Source organism: Perognathus longimembris, chromosome 8 (assembly GCF_023159225.1).
Source record: "Perognathus longimembris pacificus isolate PPM17 chromosome 8, ASM2315922v1, whole genome shotgun sequence".
Lineage (NCBI taxonomy): Eukaryota > Metazoa > Chordata > Mammalia > Rodentia > Heteromyidae > Perognathus > Perognathus longimembris.
Genome location: NC_063168.1, coordinates 2020576 through 2045000, shown reverse-complemented (window position 1 = coordinate 2045000; position 24425 = coordinate 2020576). Strand labels below are relative to the sequence as shown.

The 24425-nt window shown below is 54.0% G+C and overlaps 1 protein-coding gene across 4 annotated transcripts in view; it reads left to right on the top strand.

Annotated features, from left to right (window-relative positions):
- The window catches only part of Nphp1 (nephrocystin 1), a 40937-nt gene extending 23279 nt beyond the window's left edge, over positions 1-17658 (top strand). The window contains exons 13-20 of one of the 4 annotated variants that reach the window (XR_007211809.1): positions 1874-1984; positions 3456-3538; positions 5689-5765; positions 7254-7348; positions 11822-11934; positions 14322-14395; positions 16170-16214; positions 17205-17227. Coding sequence is in view for 3 of the 4 variants with exons in the window: in XM_048352316.1 (XP_048208273.1) it covers positions 1874-1984; positions 3456-3538; positions 5689-5765; positions 7249-7348; positions 11822-11934; positions 14322-14395; positions 16170-16214; positions 17205-17477 (876 nt within the window). In the remaining variant the exon portion in view is untranslated. Of the gene's footprint in view, positions 1-1873; positions 1985-3455; positions 3539-5688; positions 5766-7248; positions 7349-11821; positions 11935-14321; positions 14396-16169; positions 16215-17204 lie in introns of all 4 variants that reach the window. The other 3 variants (XM_048352316.1, XM_048352317.1, XM_048352318.1) reach the window with 3 other exon arrangements.
- The last annotated feature ends 6767 nt before the right edge of the window (positions 17659-24425 follow it).

Genomic DNA, 24425 nt, shown 5'->3' with positions numbered 1-24425 from the left:
TTATATCTGGTTCCTGTGGGTATTAGAGGGAGGTCGGAGTTTGAAGACACTGAGTCAGTGTCACGTAGATGCTTGTGGATCAAAGATGCCTTTATGTTCTTTTTATAATAGTGTCTGTGGTTGACTTTAGTTTTTCTTGGCTTCCAAGGTTTCATTGCTTTAGTATTTACTTCCCTCCCACAACAAACATCCTCATGTACTACACCCGAAAAGCCCTTGATGACTCTTCCTCTGAGTGCATCAGAAGGTGGCAGAGCAGGATGGAAGTTCAGTGAGAGGGCACAGGCAGCGTGAGCCCCGGCCCGGCTCACGGCACAGCTCCCGAACCCCCTCCTTCAAGGACAGACACTTGGTGTCCTGCTCCTGTAACTGTGTGTATGGAAAGTGTGGACGCTAGAATTTGTTTAATATTTTCCCAGGATAGTAAAGATAAGTTGCTGAGAGGGACGAATAATAAGTGAGTGAAATCAAGCCTGGTACAAGCCAGACTTCCCGGATCCCCGGGGCTTTATGTGTCAGTGGAGAGAAGCGTGTTGTGAGTGCACCATCCTCCCTGTGTGGCGCTCTGGGCTCGTGCCAGGCAGGCCCCGTGCGAGGCCCTTACGCGCGCCCTCGGGTTTCGTCCGTAGAGCATCCGCGGCACTGGTAGGTGTCACTCGGGTGGAGCGGGGTGGTGGTGGAGTTCCCAGGGCGTCGGGAGCGTAGGGGGCAGTGCAGCTCACTCTGGTCCTGAGGCTTAGGACGCGCTCTATAGAGGAGTAACTGGACCTTGAAGAATGGGTGGCGTTTCCCAGGCAGGAAAGGGAGGGGCAGTTGCTGAGGAAGAGGGAATGGGATGAGCATAAGGAAAGGCACACTATTAGCAAGGCAGGCATCAGAAGAGCTAAGCAGTGCATGTGTTTATTCTTACAGTTTAGTTCTGTTCGCAAACAACAAATACAACCACCGTGTAATGTAGGCACACCTGTGGTGTAGCACGTCCAGGGACTTATAGTACATTTGCTATCAGCTGCTACTCTGAGAGGTTCCATGTTTTACTTCAAATCACTGGTCAAAGAGTCAAATACCTGGCCTGGATATCAAACACTGGGCCTCCAGTGAGAATAAATTTCTGTTGTTTAAAAATAAATCATTGGTGGGCTGGGGATATAGCCTAGCGGCAAGAGTGCCTGCCTCGGATACACGAGGCCCTAGGTTCGATTCCCCAGCACCACATATACAGAAAACGGCCAGAAGTGGCGCTGTGGTTCAAGTGGCAGAGTGCTAGCCTTGAGCAAAAAGAAGCCAGGGACAGTGCTCAGGCGCTGAGTTCAAGCCCAGGACTGGCAAAAAATAAATAAATAAATAAATAAATAAATCATTGGTTAGATGGGTTTAATCCATCTATGTTTTATTTTCTTTAAAAGACTTATCTGGGTGTGGTAAGAGGCCACGCCTGCCATGCTAGCACCTGGAAGGCGGAGGTCAGGGGTTTCAATTGAGGCCAGCCTGGGCCTAAACCTTCTCGAGACTCCGCCTCACCCAGTGACTGGGACCTGTGCTACCCACCTGTGATCCCAGCCATTTATGAAGCACATGGCTGGGTTCAGTGGCACGTGCCTCTTACCCCGGCAACCAAGGGAGGCACAAATAGGAGAACAGCCCCAACATAAAGTGAGACCCTGCCATACAAATAACCAATGGAAAAGGGGACTCGAAGAGTGGTTCCAGTGGAAGAAGACCTGTCTCACGACTCCTGGTACCTAAAACAGATTAGGTAGGTAGGTTGGTAGGTAGGTAGGTAGATACCTCAGTTATAAAGCAAAATAAAAAGCCACTGAGAGATGGGTGCCTCTTTGGTTTGTGTTAATAACTTGGGTCTCTGTCTTCTCAGGTCACTGGCCTCCTGCCCTGTTTGCTGGACGGTGACTGTTTTATCAGGTCCAATTCTTCATCTCTAGACCTTGGAATATTATTTGAACTTGGAATTTCCTATATTCGCAATGTATGTTTACTAAAAGTAAAACTCTCTAATGTAGCACTAAAAAGGGAAGTGGGGTGTGTGTGTGTGTGTGTCTGTCTGTCTGTCTGTCTGTCTGTCTGTTTACAGGTAAAATAGTGGAAGATTTCTGTGTAAATTTTTAATCTCTGGAGGAAGGAGAATTGTAGTGATTCTAAACTTTTGTGATGTGCTGCTTTCTCGGTGATATTTGAAATAAAAGGATATTTGTTTATATTTTAGCACTAACTAGCAAATATCAGTACTTTTTTTTTTTTGGTCGGTCATGGGGCTTGAACTCTGGGCCTGGGTGCTGTCCCTGAGCTCTTCAGTTCAAAGCTAGCACTCTGTTGTGCCACAGCGCCACTTCTGTTTTTCTGGTGGTCAATTAGAGATAAGAGTCTCACAGACTTTCCTGCCTGTGCTGGCTTTGAACTGCAGTCATCAGATTTCAGCCCCCTAAGTAGCTAGGATTACAGGCTTGAGCCACCGATACCTGGCCAAACTCCAGAACTTTTAAAGAATGGAACTTGGCCAAGGCTGGGGCTTGGCAGACGTGTTAAAAAATAAATGCCAGCTGGGGCTGGGAATATGGCCTAGTGGCAAGAGTGCTTGCCTCGTATACCTGAGGCCCTGGGTTCGATTCCTCAGCACCACATATACAGAAAATGGCCAGAAGGGGCGCTGTGGCTCAAGTGGCGGAGTGCTAGCCTTGAGCAAAAAAGAAGCCAGGGACAGTGCTCAGGCCTTGAGTTCACGGCCTAGGACTGGCCAAAATAAATAAATAAATACCAGGGGTTCTAGGCTAGGGGCAGGTAGCTTCTGTCTTCCAGGGGCTGAGCACATGTAGCTTTGTAACTGAGGATTATTAGGGGGCCTCAACATTGTAATTTTATAAAGAGAGCACCACGGGCTTGGTTCAACTCATGTCACATGAGCTGTTGACCCTGTAGCTGTGGGCTGTGCTAGCCACATCACTGCCTTCTCATAGTGGTTTGAGAGGTGTAGTGAGTAAAGTTGGCCCCGTGGTTACCCAGAGAGCCAGCACAGGGAGGTTCCATTGAGGGCCCCTCCCACCCCCCATGAGCCCTGGTGGTTTCTGGCAACTGACACTGAGGCTGAACTTCCAAGCAGAAAGACGCTGGAGTGATTGTTTCCTCCTCCATCTCAAGAGGAGCAGGCCTCTGTAACCCCGCGTATGTCAGTGTGACTTGGAGTCAGTCCACCCAGTGTCCCTAGCACTCCAGACACAACAGCCACGGCGCCACATCACTGGGTTTAATGGTTAAGGGCCTCGCATAGTGCCACCGGAAGTACCACCATCAGCACCGGGCCTGCAAGTACAGTAGGACTCTCCTGTGAAGTGTGGTTTAATCCTAGGGGTGAATACTAACTGTGTTCCTTCAGGGGCCTTGGTATATGCCTGTGAATTTGACTAGTCCAGACACTGCTTCACATCCTTGTTTCTACTTCCTAGTCCACTGGTGAAAGAGGAGAGCTGAGCTGCGGCTGGGTGTTTCTTAAACTCTTTGACACCAATGGTGTTCCTATTCCAGCAAAGTAAGTGAGGCTTATATCCTTGCCAATGAGGAATTTCGCAGGAATTCATTTTTTAGGATGTGGATAGCTCAAGTGTGTTTTATCAGTGTTCCTACACATTGAGGGGAGAGGAACTTTGGAGTTATGTGGGGGAGTGTATGGACACAGTATGCAGTCTCATCCTGGGAGGGAAAACAGCTCATGGAAGGGCTGTCTGCTGAGCATGTGCAGTGAGGAACTTCCTGCAGACGAGCGCGTCTCACCATGCTGCAGGATGAGCAGGAAGGAGAGCCCGGGGCCTCAGGGCTTCTGGGGCCTTCCACCTTCCTTCCGAGGTCAGGCCACTGAAATCACACTGGCAACCCTGCAAACAGCTTTCAACTGTAATCGCACAAGGTGGCCCGAAAGCAGACGCTTGTGATGTACGTATGCAGGAGAATTAGACTACTGCCCCGACACAAGAAAGGCGCTCACGAGCTAGTAAGTCCTCATTTGTGATCATTTTTGATGACAGTGAAGTCGAGGATGTATCCCGGCAGGCTGCAGGACGGGTGGGTGGAGGGGCTACCCCCTCTCGGGGCGCAGCTCCCGCCCCGTCCCGCTCTGCCCGGGCAGGTTCCCTCGGTTCTTTAACATGAGGAAACAGCGCCTCTCCCTAAGGCTCGATGGAGCAGCTTGGTTTAGATCTCACTCCCTGGTGGCCTCCTTGGCCTCTGGGCACAGCTGGCAGCCCTGACCATCAGCAGTGAGTGGGGTGGTACCTACCGGAAGGGGGAGGGGCTCCCCAGCACCTGGAGGGAGGAGAGAAACCTAAGGGTCTTGGGATTTTTAAAATACACTGAGTTTTAAATTGTACTTAAAAGAACTAAGGAGGGCTGGGGATATAGCCTAGTGGCAAGAGTGCCTGCCTCGGATACACGAGGCCCTAGGTTCGATTCCCCAGCACCACATATACAGAAAACGGCCAGAAGCGGCGCTGTGGCTCAAGTGGCAGAGAGCTAGCCTTGAGCAAGAAGAAGCCAGGGACAGTGCTCAGGCCCAGAGTCCAAGGCCCAGGACTGGCCAAAAAAAAAAAACTAAGGAGAAGTACATTCTCTCCACCATTCTAAAAATGAGACCACACCTATGTTGTTAATGAAGTGAGCTCTGTAGATTCATATAGAAATTTTCCCAGTGTATATTATATGAAAAAAAAAAACGAAGTCATAGAATAGCTTGGATACTGTAATTCTACTTCTGATCATTTAAACCTATTTGTTAGCCTATGCCGTGTGGATAAACTGTTCCCAGGGGTTACATTTGAGAAGCAGAATCAAGGAGATGGTGCAGTACCGCTAAAGAGGCCACTGTGTCTTTGCTTTCCACACTCAGGCAGTACGGGAGGGCTGCTGAATAAAAAGCCCTGGCCTGGCTGCGCACAAAGCCTTGGGTTTAATCCCCAGCATCGTAAGAGGGGAGGAGGCTACTCGGAGAGAGGGGGGAAAGGAGGGAGGAGGGAAGAGAAAGAGGGAGGGAGGAAAGTCTGGAAAAAATAAGGCAGGAGATTTACCAAACTAGGAGAGGGGACCAGGAGGGGCTTTTCATTTATTACTCCTTTCTATGCAGCTAAAACTCTTTGCCACAATCTGCATGCTACTTTTATATGTTAAAAATGATGGGGCTGGGGATATGGCCCAGTGGAAAGAGAGCTTGCCTGGTATACATGAGGCCCTGGGTTCAATTCCCCAGCACCACATATACAGAAAATGGCCAGAAGTGGCGCTGTGGCTCAAGTGGCAGAGTGCTAGCCTTGAGCAAAAAAAAGAAGCCAGGGACAGTGCTCAGGCCCTGAGTCCAAGGCCCAGGACTGGCAAAAAAAAAAAAAAAAAAAAAAGTGATATAAGCTGTGGTGACTTTATTTCAAATAACAATTCAACAAACTTGAAATCTTTATTAAAAAGTTAATACTTGCCATTTACACATTAACAGGGATTATCTGTCAAGTTGTTTAAATAGTATCACTCTGTCTCATTTTTTGTGGGGAAATATATTCTGTGCACTTTACACGTAGAGAGTAACTTTGCCGGGATCAACGGCTGGCTGTCTTCTCAGCGCTGCGCTATGAGCAGATGCCCGTGACTACGTCCCCCGTGCCCCTGACTCGCCCGTCGCCCTGTGCTCTTCCCTTACAGAACGCACGAGCTCTTCCTGAATGGCGGCACTCCTCACGAGAAAGGTGTTGAGGTGGACCCTTCCCTGTCCAGAAGAGGTACAGCTCTCACACACTTCTTTCTGTGCTTGTTAGCTTTTTGACACTGACAAAACACCTGACAATTGTAGCGCGGGGCTTCCATCCAAGGGCCCCTGTTGCGGTGGACCTGTGGTAGCGCACCGCGGCAGGAACGTGGCGGGGGCTGAGGTCGCAGGCCCCTTCAAGAGCAGCCCATGGCCTACCCTCCTTCCAGTAGGCGCTGTCTCCTAAAAGCTCCATCACCCCCCGATAGTGCCACAGTCGAGCAACCACATGTTTAATTCATGGGCCTTTGGGGGACTCCGATCCAAACCATAACACCTTCCTTTCCTTAAAAATTAAATAAATAGCAGGTGCCTTCAAGAAAGAAACCGTTCCAGGGAGCCTGCCAGTTTTCAAATGGATTCACTTTTTTTGTTCTTGGTGGTGGTCGTGGGGCTTGAACTCAGGGCCTGAGTGCTGTCCCTGAAGTCTTTCACCCAAGGCTACTACTACTCTACCACAGAGCCACTTCCGGTTTTCCAGTGGTTAACTGGAGATACCTGGCTGGCTTTGAACCGTGATTCTTAGATCTCAGCCTCCTGAGTGCCTGGGATGAGCCCTCAGTGCCTGGCTAGATTCACATTTTTTAGAAATAAATCCTTCACTATTAAAGCGTGAGTCATTTTCACCTCGGTGTCATTTTCTTGGGAGCGTGTAGGAGAGTCTCATGTCGGAAGCCATGAAGGATGAGAATGCTGATTGGTCCCTTTGTACAGGACAGTAAGCGATACAGAATGAACTGAATGGGCTAATTCAGAGATCACTCATTGCTAGGCCCAAGGCGGGGGACATGTGATCCTGTGCTGTGCACGCCAAGGTGCCCTCCCGAAAGAGAACACCTTTTAGTATCATCGCCCAGGCTGCGTGCCAGAGACTGGGAAGGGAGTCCACACTTGAACTACTCAGGAGGAGCTGGGCGCTGGGGCTCCCGCCTGCCATCCCAGCGACCCAGGAAGCGGAGCCCTGAGGACCGCGGTTCAAAGCCAGAGGGGCGCTGTGGCTCAGAGGGGTCGAGCGCGCGCCTTGAACCAGGAGAACTCAGGGACAGCGCCGGCCCAGAGTTCAAGCCCCACCACTGACAAAAAGACTCGGGACGCCCGGTCCTCCTGTCCTTGCTTGGTGACTCGCCACTGTGCTCCCACCGCGCTGTCTCCTGTCTTCCTGGAGCCGGAAGGGTTGAGCTCTGGGGTGCAGGCAGCTCGACCCAGAGCCAGACATGCTCTGCACACTGCCTTTCCTTCCCGGTAGCGGGCAGTAGGTACGCTGTGGGGCGTGGGGGCCGGGGGGGGGGGCATGCGGTAGAGCTCCTCCTGCCCTCCCCCCGGGGCTCACGGAGGAGTGAGCGCGTGTGATCCTGACCCGCTCACAGGCCGTCGCCACCCCTGTGGTCCCGGGGGTTTGCGGTAGCGTGGGCCGTCCCCAGCACTCACTCGGCGCCTCTGCATTTGTCTTTTTCAAGCCCAGGGCAGTGTTTTCCACCAGATGATGAGCATGCGCAGGCAGCCTCAACTCCTCGTGAAGCTGAGGTCTCTGAACAGGAGGTCGAGAACCGTGCTGAGGTGGGTGCTTGCTCGCCTCGCAGCCTTCGCTCCCTGCGCCGCCTCCGCGCTTCTCTGTCTGCGTGACTGTCTTCTCTCAGTGCCTTCTTCCTCTTCTGTTGTTCTGCCAAAGATCAGTAGGAAAATATAACCAAATAAAGCTTCGGTTCACGTGCTCCTGTTTATCAGTTCCAATGAGATTTGGTTGTAAGTAGTTTTGAAACTTGAATAAACAGCGCTTACCAACCTATCCTCAGGGAACCTTTTCTTTTCTTTTTTTTTTTTTTTGCCAGTCCTGGAGCTTGGACTCAGGGCCTGAGCACTGTCCCTGGCTTCTTTTTGCTCAAGGCTAGCACTCTGCCACTTGAGCCACAGCGCCACTTCTGGCTGTTTTCTGCATATGTGGTGCTGGGGAATTGAACCCAGGGCTTCATGTATATGAGGCAAGCACTCTTGCCACTAGGCCATATCCCCAGCCCCTTTTCTTTTTTTTGTGGCTAGTCCTGGGGCTTGAACTCAGGGCCTGAGCGCTGTCCCTGGCTTCTTTTTGCTCAAGGCTAGCACTCTACCACTTCCAGCTTTTTCTGTGTATGTGTGGTGCTGAGGAATCGAACCCAGGGCTTCATGCATACAAGGCAAGCACTCTACCACTAGGCCATATTCCCAGCCCTTTTCTTTTTTTTCAAGTGTCAGGTTTATTGGAGCTTAGTCTACATGCAGTAATGGTTTCCCTTTGGGCATACAGTGCTTGGAGTTCTGACAAACGTATACAAGTGTGTAACAGTTGCCACAGCCCAGGATAAACAATGTCCCCTCACTCTAAAAAGTTACCTCAGGCCCTGTAATCTCGTCTCTGAGCCCCACCTCAGGCAACCTTCATGAACGGCATCGGGCTGCGGGTAGACTTGGGCTGGTCTTTCGCTCCACGTGATGCACCAAAAGCTAATAATTTGTTCCTTTCCTTCTGAATATCGCCCTGGTTGTTTTTCTATGCCTAGTAGTTAATAAACATTTCACTTGTGTCTGGATTTGAGCAATTATGCATTTAGCTGCTTCAGATAGTTCAAAGTTTTGGTATGTGGATGTGTGTCTACATTTTTTATGAATACACGTACCTAGAAGTTTCTGGATCATCTGATGTTGGTTTCTGTTGAGAAGAAACTACCAAACTGTTGTCCAAAAGAATCATGCCAATGACACTGCCCAGCAAGGTATAAGAATCTGTTACTCCCTGTTCTTGGCACTATTGTTATTTTCTGTTTTGCTCATTCTAAAAAGTGAGCAATGTTTTCCATGGTGATTTTAATTTCCACTTTTCTCAGGGAGCTTTTCTTCTAGTGAAATCCCAGATCTACCAGTTTCTGTCTGACAGCATGCTACCTAAAGCTGTGATGTACTTTAGTAGGAACAACGTATATAAAATACTTAGCCTATATGTATCATACATAGCACAGAGTAAGACAGTGGGCTTCACTGTGATTGCATACTATTATAAATATTATTTACCTTTACAGTTATTTACTATTTTAAGTAGCTACTATAAACATTACACCAGACAGGTGGTACCGTGTTGTAAAATTTGTTCAAATAAAGATGCACTGTGTTGCTGGTAAGATCTGGAAGATCAGAATGGGTTTTGATGGCCCGGAAGGATGTAGCACTGGAATGATGTGGAAGGAAGGAGCTTTCCACAGAGGACAAAAAGGAAGGGAAAGCCGGGCGTGGCGCCAACTCTGAGCAGGAAACTGTCCTCAGGCCCCGCCCACTGCCTGTAGATCATCACCGAGCAGGGGACCGTCCAGACACGGGGCTCAGGCCTGTCGCCTGTGCTACTTAGGAGGCGGAGATCAAGAGGACCGTGGTTTGAGACCATGTGGACATAAAAATTTCATGAGACCCCCCCCATCTCAACTTTTAAAAGAGGGGTAAAAGAAAAAAAATGAATAAATAAAAGGCTGGCATGACAACACTCACCTGTCACCCCAGCTACAAGAGAAGTTTAAACAGACTGCGGCTCACCCCGCCTGAGCACAGATAGGAGCCGCAATAGGAAAAAGATCCAGAAGTATAGACCAGGTGGCGGAGCATCTGTCTACCTAGTGACTGGTACAGGCACTGAGTGCAAACCACCAAAAAAAGTAGGGAAGCGAAAGGAGTCTCGATGTTCCTCTCTGAATGGTGTCTTTCCCCATTTCAGATTGTGGCATTGGTTTAAATAGCCCCTCTTGAGTATTCTGTAATTATACTATTAACAACGAAACCCTCAGTAACCATTCATAATGTGCCGTGGTTATTACCTCCTCCCGGAGACTCACAGAGCCTCTGGATTCCTTTTTGGTCAGTCTTGCTTGGAAAATTGTTCTTGCTGAGGCTGAGAAGGAGGCAGCACAGTCGCGGTCTTTGTGAGGGGAAAGCCAAGTCCCCCCGGCTCGGTCCTCTCTCCTCCTCCCGTGCCGCGGCTCCTCTGCTGGCGGGTGAGTCTCCCACCTGTCTGTCAAGGACAGCTCCTAATGGGCTTTCCTTGGCTCCACAGGCTGCTTGGCACGTGGTTTTTCTGATCTCAAGATCACATTGGAGTACATGGCCCAGAGGTCAGGAAGCAGCTCACTCGCCTGACACCGAGAATACCTGCGCACAATGCAGGTCGTTGTCTTCCAGGCCCCTGAGACTGAGGCTCCTCTTCAATTACAGCACACAGTAGGCATTTGCAAGATCATTTTCCAGCAAATGTATTCCTACTAGTGTTCAAGTTGGTTTGTTTGTTTCTTTCTCTTTCTTTCTCCTTGGTCTTGGGGCTTGAACTCTGGGCCTGGGCGCTGTCCCTGAGCTCTTCAGCTCAAACTGGCACTCTACCACCTGAGCCACAGCGCCACTTCCAGTTTTCTGGTGGTAAGTTGGAGATAAGACTCACAGACTTTGCTGCCTGTACTGGCCTTGAACCGGATCCTCAGATCGCAGCCTCCTGAGTAGCTAGGATTATAGGCGTGAGCCACCAGTGCCCGGCCTAAGTTCATTTCTTAGGGACTTTGCTCCTGCTGGCCTTGATGTTCCCCTTGACCTGCAGATGTGTCCTCCTTTCTCTCTAGCACCCTTGACTTGAGGACAATCTTGAAACTGCCACTGTGCTTTGCATGTCCCTGGAATGCTTGTGTGTGAACATGCTAAGAAGCTAAGCAAGTCTCTTATAGATAGCAGATGGTTAGATCTTGTTAATCCAATCTGCCAGCCTGCATCTTTTCATTAGAGAGCCTTAGCCTGTTTTTGTTTGAAGTAATCACCACAGGAAAGACCTTGCTGTGGGCATTTTGTTACTTGTTTTCTGCATGTCTTCCAGTGTTGGGGGTTTTGTCTTCCCTTACTGCTTTCCTTTGTTTGGTTCATTAAAGAGACTTTTTTTGTGGGGGGTGGGGGTCAGTGGTAGGGCTTGAACTCAAGGCCTGGGCGCTGTCTCTGAGCTCATTTTGCTCAAGGCTAGTGCTCTACCACTTTGAGCCACATCTCCACTTCCAGAGAGACTTTTTTATTCATTCATATAATTTGCTGCCCTTTTAACTTCCTGGTGTGTATATTCTGTATATATTTTCTTTGTGGCTACATGTCCAAAGTTATACTAATTTTTTAACTAATACTTAACTTTAACATTGCATTATTTTCTATTTTTGAGCCCTTCCCATATACCAGACACTACATTAAGCATTTCATGCGCAACCTCATTTTAATCCTGTTTTTACTTGTTGGTCTGTTTTTAAGTAATTATCTTGGCTGGTGGCGGGTTGGATTCCGGCCTGATGCTTGGTAGGCTGGTGCGCTGTAACTTGGGCTACACTCCCAACCCTGTTTTGCTTTGGTTATTTTTCAGATCGTTTCTCACCTTTGCCTGGGGCTGCCCTTTCACCATAGTTCTCCTGCCCGTGGCTTTCAGGTTGCTGGGGTTCCAAGCATGAACCTCCAACTGGATTGTTTGTTGAGATGGAGTCTTACTAATTTATTTTCCCAGAGTGGCCTCAAATTTCAAGGTGTTCCTGAGTAGCCGGGGTGACAGGCATTGGCCACCGCACCCAGCCCTCATTTTAATCCTTTTAGTAACTTGAAATGCAAGGGAGAGCCCAGGGAGAGGAGCTGATCACCCCACAGCGCCCAGCTGCCAAGTGCCGACTCGGCCCGGCCCCTGCCCGCCCTCCACATGCCGGCCCGCCCACGGCAGTGCGCTTGCGCTGGCCCGCCCTCCGCACCCACCGCATCCGCTGTACCGCCTTGCCGTTGTTCGCGCGTCTGTCCCACCAGTCTCTCTCTTCCCAAGACCCGTGACTGGTGGCCTTTCATTTGACATTGAACATGGACAGCTGAGCGTTGAAAGGGCCCACCTAAAAATACAAGTTATCTGAAGTGACCAGGCACAAGCTTAAGCTGCGCATTAGAGTAACACACAGTAAAACAGTTGAGATTGGCCTGCGGGGGGTTGTTTAATGACCCATGGTTTCTCTTGTGTAATAGTCTCCTGCCAGAAACACTGATTGGAAGTATGTGTTCCTCTCACCTGTTGGTGTTTTATCGGCAAATCCTTGGAGATGCGCTCCTGAGAGACAGAGCGAGCCTGCAGAGTGCTGGTGAGCGCCCCCCCCCCCCCCGCCATTCCCCCGCACCCCTGGAGCGCCTTCCACATGGAAGCGTTGGGCAGGCTGGGCTCCAGACCTCAGGAGGCTAAGGTCCGAGGATGGCGGTTCAAAGCCAGCCTAGGCAAGAAAGTCTGGGAGACTCTCACCTCCAACTAACCGCCAAAAAGCCACAGTCCATCTCCAGTTAACCTCAAAAAGCCAGAGCAAAAAAGCTAAAGAAGAGTGCCCAGGCCTGATTTCAAGCCCCAGTGCTAGCACCAAAAAGGGAGGGAAGGGGGTGGGGAAGGAAGGGGGGAAGGGAAGGGAGGAAGGAAAGAAAGGACACATGGAAATACATCAGAATAGCGTGGTGTTGGTGCATCACCTATGAGACTGCCGGATTCTGGAGCCTTGAGATCTTGAAACCCATATGTGAGCACATTTCCCTTTATTTTCTCTGAATAATCTTGTTTTCCCCACACATTTGCTGGGTATGCCATCTTTGGGGGAAGAAAGCGCGTGCACACACACATACACACATGCACACACATACACACGCACACACACACACACACCTGGTGCGGAATGCGTGAAATGTGGCTCTCAGTTGCTTACTTAGAAACCAATTGCTAAAGAGAAGAGCATTCCATATACCATGCACTGCTTTTATTCTGGCAACTTCATGTTGAGTTTCAACATTTCGCCAAGTAAAATGTTAAAAACTAATCTAGAAAAAAACACACCAAGCTGACGTACGTGAATAAACTTGCCAACGGCCTGTGACTGTTCTGAGACTTGGGTAGAAACCAGTCTTGTGGCTGGGTGTTGTTGAGCTCGGTGAGTCAGCGGGCATCTTCACACGCCCTGCCCACTTCCTCAAGCGTGGTGATGACCGGGCAGGCGCGCCACCCCCGGCCCTACTCGAGGAAGACAGGAAGGCGTGCACCGACATGCGGGGGGCGGGGGGGGGGAAGCGCCCCAGAACGCACTGGACGCAGGGCGGGCGGTGGGAGGCGGATCCTTTCTGGACAGGGGGACCAGCATGTCTGAGACCCCAGGCAAGAAAATGTGCTGCTGTCGGGGCAGCTGGCATGGAAGGCAGACGGTGTGGATGAGTGGAGCAGGAGCAGCCCGGAATGTTCCAGTGATGCCCTGTGAGCTTACCACTGGACAGGGAGGGGAATGGAGCTCAAAGCCTAACAGCACGGACGCTTCTCAGAGAATACCTGTAACTCTTAAGAGGAGGACAGTGCAGTCTCCTGGCTGCCGCTGTTCTGGAACTATCCTGAATGACAGGAATCCATAAGGAGAATGAAGATGATTAGGTTTTCCTGGGGTTACTTAAGACTGTTGGCTTCCTTTAAGTTTGACCATCAGAATGAGCTCCTTAAGATGTAGGGAAAGGATCGGTTTCTACTGAGATGAGAACACAGGGTTGTAGGAGGCGTTGCCCTCGCCATTGCAACGCGTCCGCTGCGTGTGTGGCCGGCCGCAGTGGCGGGGTGACAGGAGGCCCTTGGGAAGTGGCTTGGTGGTCAGGCTTCGCCCCCATGGGTGAGATTAGTGGTCCTCACCCAAGGGCTTGACTGCTTTCTGCCACAGAACACAGCACTTCTCCTCAGCAAAGTTCCTGGTAGGCAGCCCTCAGCAGACACCAAATGCTGGCACCTTGACTGGACTTTCTCATCCCCAGAACCGCACAATAGACACTCAATTTGTCAGTGATCCAGACTCAGGTATTCTGGTACAGCAGCACAAACAGACCAAGACATCCTTGCTGGTGTGCCTCCTTGCACAGGGCTTTGCTGTGCCGTCCCAGTACCTTCCAGAACCACCCCCCCACACACACTCCACAGGCGTTGGGCGTAGTCTGGGGTCTTTCCTTGAGCACTGGTGGCCTGGGTCGGACCTGAGCCTCCGCCTCCTTCCCCCTCCCACCCCGCCCCCGGCACTGCTACTCCATCCAGCCAGCCTGCCCTCGTCAGCGCGGCCTAACCCAGAGCAGGGCCTAATCCAGAGCAGGGCCTGCCCTCGTCAGCGCGGCCTAACCCAGAGCAGGGCCTGCCCTCGTCAGCACGGCCTAACCCAGAGCAGGGCCTGCCCTCGTCAGCACGGCCCTCGCCACCCCTCCAGCCCAAGGAGGAAGACGTGGAGACACGAAGGGCTGAGCGCGTGAGTCTCCCTGTCCCCCCTGCCTGCTCTCCCTGGGATAGAGTGTAGGGGCCGACGGCTGCGGAGGGGACGGTTTTGCGCCCCCCTGGAGGCTGGAGAGTTTAGATGGCGTCCCCAGCGCAGCATCTGGCAGGACAGTTTCCATCTGGGTGGGCATTTTGCTGTCTGGTGAGGCCACGTGTGCTGCACGGGGTTCGCGTCTACCCGTCTGTCCTTGTGTATTCCAGATCTCATCAGCCACCCCGTGCTGGCCACCTTCCCCAGGCTCTGGGAGCAGACCGACGTGCTGGACGCGCTCAGGGTAGGCAGCGAGCTCCGTCATCGGCTCTCCTTCCCTTGTAGGGCGGCGCCCCCCCCCCCCCCCCGCCTGTCTGTGCCCAGCACTAGCTCCTGGGATCCCCCAGTGTGAGTGCTGCTTCCCTGGGCTTCCCTGCCCGTGAGCCGGGGCCCAGCCTGCCATCGTGGCGGCCTGGAGACATGGGCCGACCGCCATGCGCTCAGGGCCGTGAGGCCGTGCCGTCCGCGCGCACGCGCACCTCCCCGCCCGCGAGAGGGCCGGAAGCGCCCGGCACGCGCCGCGGGGACGCCCCTGACCCGCGGCGGCTTCCTCTGCAGTCTTAATTCCCCCGCTCCTAACGCACGGCCGCTCCTGCAGGTTCGGGCCGCGCACGGGTGGCCCGCCGTGGCGTGCGGGAGCTGGGCCAGGCTGCGTGCCCACGTGGCCCGCCGTGGCGTGCGGGAGCTGGGCCAGGCTGCGTGCCCACGTGGCCCGCCGTGGCGTGCGGGAGCTGGGCCAGGCTGCGTGCCCACGTGGCCCGCCGTGGCGTGCGGGAGCTGGGCCAGGCTGCGTGCCCACGTGGCCCGCCGTGGCGTGCGGGAGCTGGGCCAGGCTGCGTGCCCACGTGGCCCGCTGTGGCGTGCGGGAGCTGGGCCAGGCTGCGTGCCCACGTGGCCCGCCGTGGCGTGCGGGAGCTGGGCCAGGCTGCGTGCCCACGTGGCCCGCCGTGGCGTGCGGGAGCTGGGCCAGGCTGCGTGCCCACGTGGCCCGCCGTGGCGTGCGGGAGCTGGGCCAGGCTGCGTGCCCACGTGGCCGTGCGCCGCTCGGGGGGCCGGCCCGCAGGGGTCGGTGCGGGACGCGGGCCACGCACACGCAGGTCCGCTCGCTGGCAGCGCCCCAGCGCGGAGCCGCTGCTGCTCCCCGTGCGCCCCCCCCCCCAGGGCTGGCCGCGCCTATTGGCCAGAGCCGGTCACGTGGCCCGCCGGAAGGGCGTGCCCCCCCCTCCTCTCCCGGCGACACGCCCTGCCGTGGCCACGCAGTCACGGCCCTCGCTCCCCCCGGGCCTGCGCTCCAGGCTCCGGAGGCCGCACGGAGCCCGGGGCCCGCGCCTGGGCCCCCCCAACGGCAGGCAGCCCCCGTGCTCCGGCGGGGAGCTGCCCTCCCCACCGAGAGAGAGCCGACCTGTAACACGAGGCGGCAACGGGGATGAAGTCCAGGCCCCGAGGAGGCCGCCAAGGCCCCGCCGGGCCACGCAGCCTTCCAGGCCTCCAGGGGCCGGGCCCTCAGCCCTCGCCTCCGTGGGACCCACCGACCCACGGGACGCGGGGTTCTTAGCGCCTTGAAGACGCTCTTCCGAAGCTTGGGGACAGGACGGAAGTCCCTGGGTCTGTCCCGCCTGCCGCTGGCACCATTGTGGCAGGCAGAATGGTTGACGAGGACGGTGTTCTATTTTGGTGGCTGGCTGGCTTTAGAGGCTCCAAACTATGTCACTACAGGCACTCTGCTGGACACTTGGCATGGATGTTGTGTTCATTGCTTCTCTTCTGGAATTAGTTTGGGCTTACAATCACCCTAGGCCTTGGAGAGATTTTCCACAGGCCCAGCTCCCTGGTTGGTCTAGCCGGGGGTTAATGGCAGCCGACTCCTGGTGACAGGCCCTGGTAGCATGCACCTATTCGGCAGTGTTTCAAAGCCTGGCCAAATGATTCATTATGGAGGAACGCTACAAAAGTGTCACAAAGACTTTTGGATACCTGTGGATACTTTGACTCCTAATATTTCTCTTTGCTTTTTCTAGAGTGCATGGGCTGAGAAAGAAAGTACCTTGAAAAGATCAGAGAAGGTAACGGGCCCTGCCACACTGGACCGAGTACCTGCAGTGATTACTTGCGCATTACTATCCGTGCCACACTTCCTCCTAACTGGCCGACCTGTGTGGTTATGGTCGCAGACATCCCAAGAAGGGCATGCCAGATCGTTTCTTCTGTGAGAGGGAGCCCTTGTCAGGACAGTCGTTCAGATCCCAGAGTTTTATGCAAATGGAAAGGAAGTTTCTAAAGCAGAGTCTCCCAGTTAGCTCTCACATGCCCTTTATTTTTAAAAATGTAGGGAAAAAGGCTGGGGATATGGCCTAGTGGCAAGAGTGCTTGCCTCGTATACATGAAGCCCTGGGTTCCATTCCCCAGCACCACATATACAGAAAATGGCCAGAAGGGGCACTGTGCCTCAAGTGGCAGAGTGCTAGCCTTGAGCAAAAAGAAGCCAGGGACAGTGCTCAGGCCCTGAGTCCAAGGCCCAGGACTGGCAAAAAAAAAAAAAAAAAAATGTAGGGAAAAAAGTTCCTCTGTCAACGCCCGTGTCAAGCAGGGAGAAGGGGGAAGGAAATTGGCCTGGGCTGAGGATCGGGTGAGGGAGGCCTGGTCCCTCCCAGCCGCCAGGGGGCGCGGTGCCACTGGGCAGCGCTCCACCTGCTCCGCCCCGGATGCTGCACACTCTCCCCTAACTGTGCTAGGCTCAGCCAGCCAGTGACCCAGAAGACGGGGCGTGTGGGTCCACAGTCCCTAACAGAAGGAGCCGTGCCCGGTTTACCTGACAGAGCGCGCGACGCTCCGTGGAGCTTGGGGTCACCGTGGTCTCGAGGAGATGCCCACGGATTCCCCAGGAGACCCCGGGTCTGCTCTGCGCTGCCTCTGGCTTCCGCCCCGGAAGGACCGCACCCGTAGGCGCCAGGCACCAAGGCCCCTCCATCCCTCACCCCGGGGGCGGGATGCCATGCTCTGAGCACCTTGCTGCCTTTCCACCCACCGTCCCGTGTGCTGTGGTGTTTCCTCAGAGAGACAGAGAGCTCGTGAAGGCCAAGTTCCTCCTGGTGTACCACGACTGCGTGCTCCCTCTCCTGCACTCCACACTCCTGCCCCCGCCCCGGTGGGCCGAGGAGGAGACGGAGGACGCCCGCTGGAAGGCCATCGCCAGCCTCCTCAAGCACAGCAGAGAGAACCAGGGCGCCCTGAAGGCTCTGCTGTCCCCCGATGGAGCCCACGAGCCTTTCGACCTCTCTGAGCAGACCTATGACTTCCTAGGTGAGGTTAGAAAGAACCTGGCCTGAAAGTGGCGGCCTGGGCCCCGCCTCCCACCGCGTCTGCCGGCCCGTGCTGGCCTGAATCACCTGACAGAACCAGAGACTCCTTGCAACCTGGGCCCGATGGATTTTGTACACCTATTTTTAGACAAAGAGCCAATAATTTTAGTATATCTTAAAACAATAAAGTATGTAAAGAATACTGTTATATCTAATCTGAAGGGTTTTTTTATTTTTTCAAAAACAAACTAAATTAGGCACCAGTGGCTCACACCTGCAATCCTAGCCACTCAGGAGGCTGAGATCTGAGGATCACGGTTCAAAGCCAGCCCAGGCAGCAAAGTCCATAAGACTTCTTATCTCCAATGAACTGCTAAGAAAAAGCTGGAAGTGGTGCTGTGGTTCAAGTGGTAGAGCGCTAGCCTTGAGCACAGAGAGGCTCAGGGACAGAGCTCAGGTCCTGAGTTCAACCCCCAGAACCAGGAGAAAAAAAACAACAACTATTAAGTGAAGGTACAGATTTCTATGAAAACAAGATTTTATCATAAACTATAACTACTCAAGAAGTTAAGACAATTTCCAGAATAAAAGATATTTCTGAATCATATCTGATTAGTATACAGAATATATAATAGTGTTTATCTGTCATTTGAGAATTGTGTATTGAATGTGATTCATCCCTAATTAAATGCAGAAGCAGAATCATCTGTCATTTCAAATCAATATAAGTTTAAAAAAGAGCGAGAACCAACCCAACAAGGCTGGGTGGCTCATGCCTGTAGTCCTAGCCACTGGGCGGGAATTGGGAGGCTCGTGGTTCAACCCCAGCCTACCACAAACTTCAGACCCCACCTCAATCAGTAGCTGGGTATGGTGGCATGGCCCCATCATCCTAGCTCTGCAGCAAGTATAAATAAGCAGATCACGGCCAGACTAGCCTGGGCATACATTAGGAAAACTATGCAAAAAAAAAAAAACAAGGCAAAAAGAGCTAGGGGCATGGCTCAAATGATAGCCTAGAAAGTTCAAAACCTCAGAACCACAAAAAAGAAAAAGGTGAGCAGGCCAGATCCAGTGGCTCGCACCTGTAATCCTAGCTGCTGTTTGGGAGACTGAGATCAAAAGGATCGTAGCTGAGGGCCAGCCCTGGCCAAAAAAAAAAAAGAAAGCAAAACGTTTGATACTTCAACTCAACCAAGAAAAAGCTGGGCCCAGCGTGCTCACCCATCATGCCAGCTACCCAGGGATCATAAACAGAAGGTTACAGGCTAGGCTGACTCGCCCGGGGTATGGCAGAAGTGATAGAATACCTGTCTAATCAGTACATAGCTCTGAGTTCATGCCCCAGGACTCCTCCCCTCCACCCAGACGCTGAAGAGGAGAGCTGACTCCCTCTTTCCGAGAACACGGATACCAAGATGGGCTAATTAAGCCTCCTCGCCCTTCAGATGGGAAATGTCCCAAGCCTTGAGTGCTAACACTTAACAGTCGCATCTGGCATTGTCTGGCGGGCCTGTGGGGACCGGGAGGGTTGTCAGCACTTGACTTAAACAGTTGTGGCTGGCAGTGTTCTGGGTTAGCTCACTAGTCTCACAACTACTACTGAAGTAGTTACTGGCTTTTCCCTGAAGAAACAGGTTGGGCAGGTTGATTTTCCCAGGGTCAGAGCTAGTAAGAGGCCCAATGAATGCACCCAGTAAGCACGCCAGCTGCTCTTTTCAGGTGTTTAAGACATTCTACCTTGTCGATGCAAACTTACAAATTGTGTGTAAATACAATTTGACAAGATAAAAAAAAAAACACCGAAGGAAAGTATGAATGAATTAGAATGCGTTTAACCCAAGCCATCAGACTTCCATTAGGTCCGTTCTGGCAGTGGGCACGCAGAGGCAGGTGTTTCTAGGGGTCTGTTGATCTGAGCGCTAGCTGCCCCTGGTATTTGCTCGCTCTCTGTTACTGTAGCAGGATCGCTGGGGCGTGGTGACTTGGGAAGGGGGCTGATGGAGCTCTCCCTGGGGGAGTTCGAGGTGGAGTCTGGGTGGACATTTGGCAGCTGATGAGGAAGAGGGAAAGAGAAACGCGAGACACTGGCCACGGAACAGGGAGTGAGACCTTTGACAACCACTCAGGAGCTCGCTTGGGGTCCTACAAGAGCCATGGTGATCCTTCCCGAGGGTGGCACACCGAGGCCCAAACAACTGCCTCTAGGCTTCTCCTCTAAGAGGCCTCCTGGCGGCTGGGAGTGTGGCCTAGCGGTAGAGCGCTTGCCTCCCATGCATGAAGCCCTGGGTTCGATTCCCCAGCACCACATATATAGAAAAAGCTGGAAGTGGCGCTGTGGCTCAAGTGGCAGAGTGCTAGCCTTGAGCAAAAAGAAGCCAGGGACAGTGCTCAGGCCCTGAGTCCAAGGCCCAGAACTGGAAAAAAAAAGTCCTACTGACTGTCAGCATTGCTGGGGCCTCGCTTCCCGCGCACATAGATCCTGCTGGGGACCCGCTCCGACCCGCTCCGACCCGCTCCGACCCGCTCCGACCCGCTCCAACCCACAACCCGCTCCAACCCGCTTCAACCCGCTCCGACCCGCTCCAACCCGCTCCAACCCGCTCCGACCCGCTCCGACCCGCTCCAACCCGCTCCAACCCGCTCCAACCCGCTCCAACCCGCTTCAACCCGCTCCAACCCGCTCCGACCCGCTCCGACCCGCTCCGACCCTCTCCGACCCGCTCCAACCCGCTCCAACCCGCTCCAACCCGCGCTCCGACCCGCTCCGACCCGCTCCAACCCGCTCCGACCCGCTCCGACCCGCTCCGACCCGCTCCGCTCCGACCCGCTCCAACCCACAACCCGCTCCGACCCGCTCCAACCCGCTCCGACCCGCTCCGACCCGCTCCGACCCGCTCCAACCCACAACCCGCTCCAACCCGCTCCGACCCGCTCCAACCCGCTCCGACCCGCTCCGACCCGCTCCGACCCGCTCCGACCCGCTCCGACCCGCTCCGACCCGCTCCGACCCGCTCCGACCCGCTCCGACCCGCTCCAACCCGCTCCAACCCGCTCCAACCCGCTTCAACCCGCTCCAACCCGCTCCAACCCGCTCCAACCCGCTCCAACCCGCTCCAACCCGCTTCAACCCGCTCCAACCCGCTCCAACCCGCTCCAACCCGCTCCAACCCGCTTCAACCCGCTCCAACCCGCTCCAACCCACAACCCGCTCCAACCCGCTTCAACCCGCTCCAACCCGCTCCAACCCGCTCCGACCCGCTCCAACCCGCTCCAACCCGCTCCGACCCGCTCCAACCCGCTTCAACCCGCTTCAACCCGCTCCAACCCACAACCCGCTCCGACCCGCTCCAACCCGCTCCGACCCGCTCCAACCCGCTTCAACCCACAACCCGCTCCGACCCGCTCCAACCCGCTCCGACCCGCTCCGACCCGCTCCGACCCGCTTCAACCCGCTTCAACCCGCTCCAACCCGCTTCAACCCACAACCCGCTCCGACCCGCTCCAACCCGCTCCAACCCGCTCCGACCCGCTCCGACCCGCTCCAACCCACAACCCGCTCCGACCCGCTCCGACCCGCTTCAACCCGCTTCAACCCGCTCCAACCCGCTTCAACCCACAACCCGCTCCGACCCGCTCCAACCCGCTCCAACCCGCTCCGACCCGCTCCAACCCGCTTCAACCCGCTTCAACCCGCTTCAACCCGCTCCAACCCGCTTCAACCCACAACCCGCTCCAACCCGCTTCAACCCGCTCCGACCCGCTCCAACCCGCTCCGACCCGCTCCGACCCGCTCCGACCCGCTTCAACCCGCTCCAACCCGCTCCGACCCGCTCCAACCCACAACCCGCTCCAACCCGCTTCAACCCGCTCCGACCCGCTCCGACCCGCTCCGACCCGCTCCAACCCGCTCCAACCCGCTCCGACCCGCTCCGACCCGCTCCGACCCGCTCCGACCCGCTCCGACCCGCTCCGACCCTCTCCGACCCGCTCCAACCCGCTCCGACCCGCTCCGACCCGCTCCAACCCGCTCCAACCCGCTCCGACCCGCTCCGACCCGCTCCGACCCGCTCCAACCCACAACCCGCTCCGACCCGCTTCGACCCGCTCCGACCCGCTCCAACCCGCGCTCCGACCCGCTCCAACCCGCTCCGACCCGCTTCAACCCGCTCCGACCCGCTCCAACCCGCTCCAACCCACAACCCGCTCCGACCCGCTCCGACCCGCTCCGACCCGCTCCAACCCGCTCCAACCCGCTCCAACCCGCTCCAACCCGCTTCAACCCGCTCCGACCCGCTCCGACCCGCTCCGACCCGCTCCGACCCGCTCCGACCCTCTCCGACCCGCTCCAACCCGCTCCAACCCGCTTCAACCCGCTCCAACCCGCTCCGACCCGCTCCAACCCGCTCCAACCCGCTTCAACTGCGTCCAGACGACGGCAGCGCTTGGTGTGAGAACTGAGCACGTGAGCAGGAGCCCCCCCCCTCCAGTCCCCCCCTCCAGTCCCTCCCCACCCCCCCCCGCCCCCCCCCCCGCCCATCACAAGGCCGTCCCCGGGGACGGGACGGGCGCCGTGGGCGTGGCCGTGGGGACGGAGGCCGAGGCCAACCCGGCCCTGAGTTCAAGCCCCGGTACCCAGGAAGTCACCAAGCCGCGGCCAGCAGCACCGCTCCGCCCCCCCACCCCCGGACCCGGGCCCGCCACGCCCACGGGCAGCCCGCGCTCCACCAGGCCTCGAGGCCGGGCTTGGGGTCGGCGCACCCCGTTCCTGACGTCCCAAATACTTGACATTCAAAAGCCCCACAGCACCTGCGCAAGGGAAAAGAGAGAAGAAGTTAGCAGAGTTCCAGGGTGACAGGATCCTCACAAATAGAAACGCACCGAAGAACGAGCCCAGCAAACCCGCGGGGACACTGGGCTCCATTAAAGGGGGAGCAGGACAGAGGAAAGCACACAAAGTGAAGGCAGATCGTCCCATTCCACAAATGGAAGGAACGTGATTGGAAAATACACAAGTAGGTCCTCAAACCACGAAAGCTAAAGGTAGCCCGGCTCCGGGGGGGGGGGGGGGGGGGGGCACGCCTGTGGGTGACCCCAGCTCCTCCGAGAACCACAGTTCAAAGCCAGCCAGGCCACCCTGAGACTCAGAAAAAGCCCCACGCGGCGCCCTGGCTCAAGTGGTAAAACACTAGCCTTGAGCAAAAGAAGCTCAGGGATAGAGTTCCAGCCCCAGGACAGGCCAATGAATGACTTAATTGATCACTAATTAAGGTAATGAGAAAGCCCTTGACCTGAGAGGCTGAAGGTGTGGCTCAAGAAGCCCTGAGCTCAAACTCAGGACCACAAAAGAGAAAGAAGAGCGGAAGCCTGGAGACAAAACAGTGTGCTGAATAAAAGGAAAACGAATTTGAGTGACCACAGATTTCTTATCAGAAATTACACAGTAGAATGGCATTAAGTGCTTTGCGAAAGAAAACAGCCTGTTAACCTAGGATTCTGTCTGTCTGTTTCTCTCTCTCTCTCTCTCTCTCCTCTCTCTCTCTCTCTCGGCCTTTTTCACCTTTTGAGAATGAAGAAAGCACTTATTTTGGTGCCAATCCTGGGGCTTGAACTCAGGGTTTGGGCACTATCCCTGAGCTCTGTACTCAAGGCTAGTGCTCTCGTACTTGGACCACAGCTCTGCTTTTGGCTTTTTGTGATTAATTGGAGGTAAGAGTCTCACAGACTTTCCTGCCTAAACTGGCTCGGGACTACAATCCTCAGATCTCAGCCTCCTGAGCAGCTAGGATTACAGTCATGAGCCATCCGCTCTGTTAAGACATTCTGATTTTTTTTTTTTTTTTGGCCAGACCTGGGGCTTGAACTCAGGGCCACTGCACCACTTCCAACCTTTTCTATATATGTGGTGCTGAGAATCGAACCCAGGGCTTCATGCATGCTAGGCAAGCACTCTACCACTAGGCCACATTCCCAGCCCCAAGACACACTTAAAAAGAAGCAAACTGGGGCTGGGAATATGGCCTAGTGGCAAGAGTGCTTGTCTCGTATACATGAAGCCCTGGGTTCGATTCCCCAGCACCACATATATAGAAAATGGCCAGAGGGGGCGCTGTGGCTCAAGTGGCAGAGTGCTAGCCTTGAGCAAAAAGAAGCCAGGGACAGTGCTCAGGCCTTGAGTCCAAGGTCCAGGACTGGCAAAAAAAAAAAAAAAAAAGGGAAAAAAGAAGCAAACTGAGGAACAACATACTCTAAAAGAATAAAGGAAAATGGATCAAAATGGAATAACAAAAAAAAGTCTGAAAAAAAACAAAACAAATGCAGGAAGGGGAAACCAGGAGAATGAAATACAGAGCAAACACACAAAAAAAACCAAATATATGATTGTAGACATAAATTAAAAATATTCATACTTCCATTAAATATAAGTGGTCTAAAAATCAATTAAAGGCAGAATATTTCCACACCATGTCATAGCCACAAAAATATGGTAGATCTATAGTGATAGTGGTAAGCAAAAAGTAAAAGATCCAGTTGTGGTTGTTAATGCCGGTAATCCTAGCATTCAGGAAGTCAAGGCAAGAAGATTGAAGGTTCAAGACCAGTGTGGACTACCTAATAGTCAAGACCATGTCCATTCCCCCAAAAAGCAAAAGAATAGAAACATACATGCCAGGCAAACACCAAGTATAAAAAAGTCAATTAAAAATAATTGCAATTTGTGTACTTTATTAGTGGAGACAGAAATGGCTCAACCATTTTGGAAAATAACTTGACATTGTCTGCTAAAACGAGGTGTGGCATGACCCATAATTCCACCCCTAGTACAGTAATAATAGAAAGGCATACATAGATGTACCAGTAGACATATTCTAGAATGTTCATAGCAGTGCTGGCCAAGAATCCCAAATTAAAAGAACTCAAAACTATCCAAAAAACAATAGAAGAGATAAAATTTAGTGTGTTTATACAATAGAA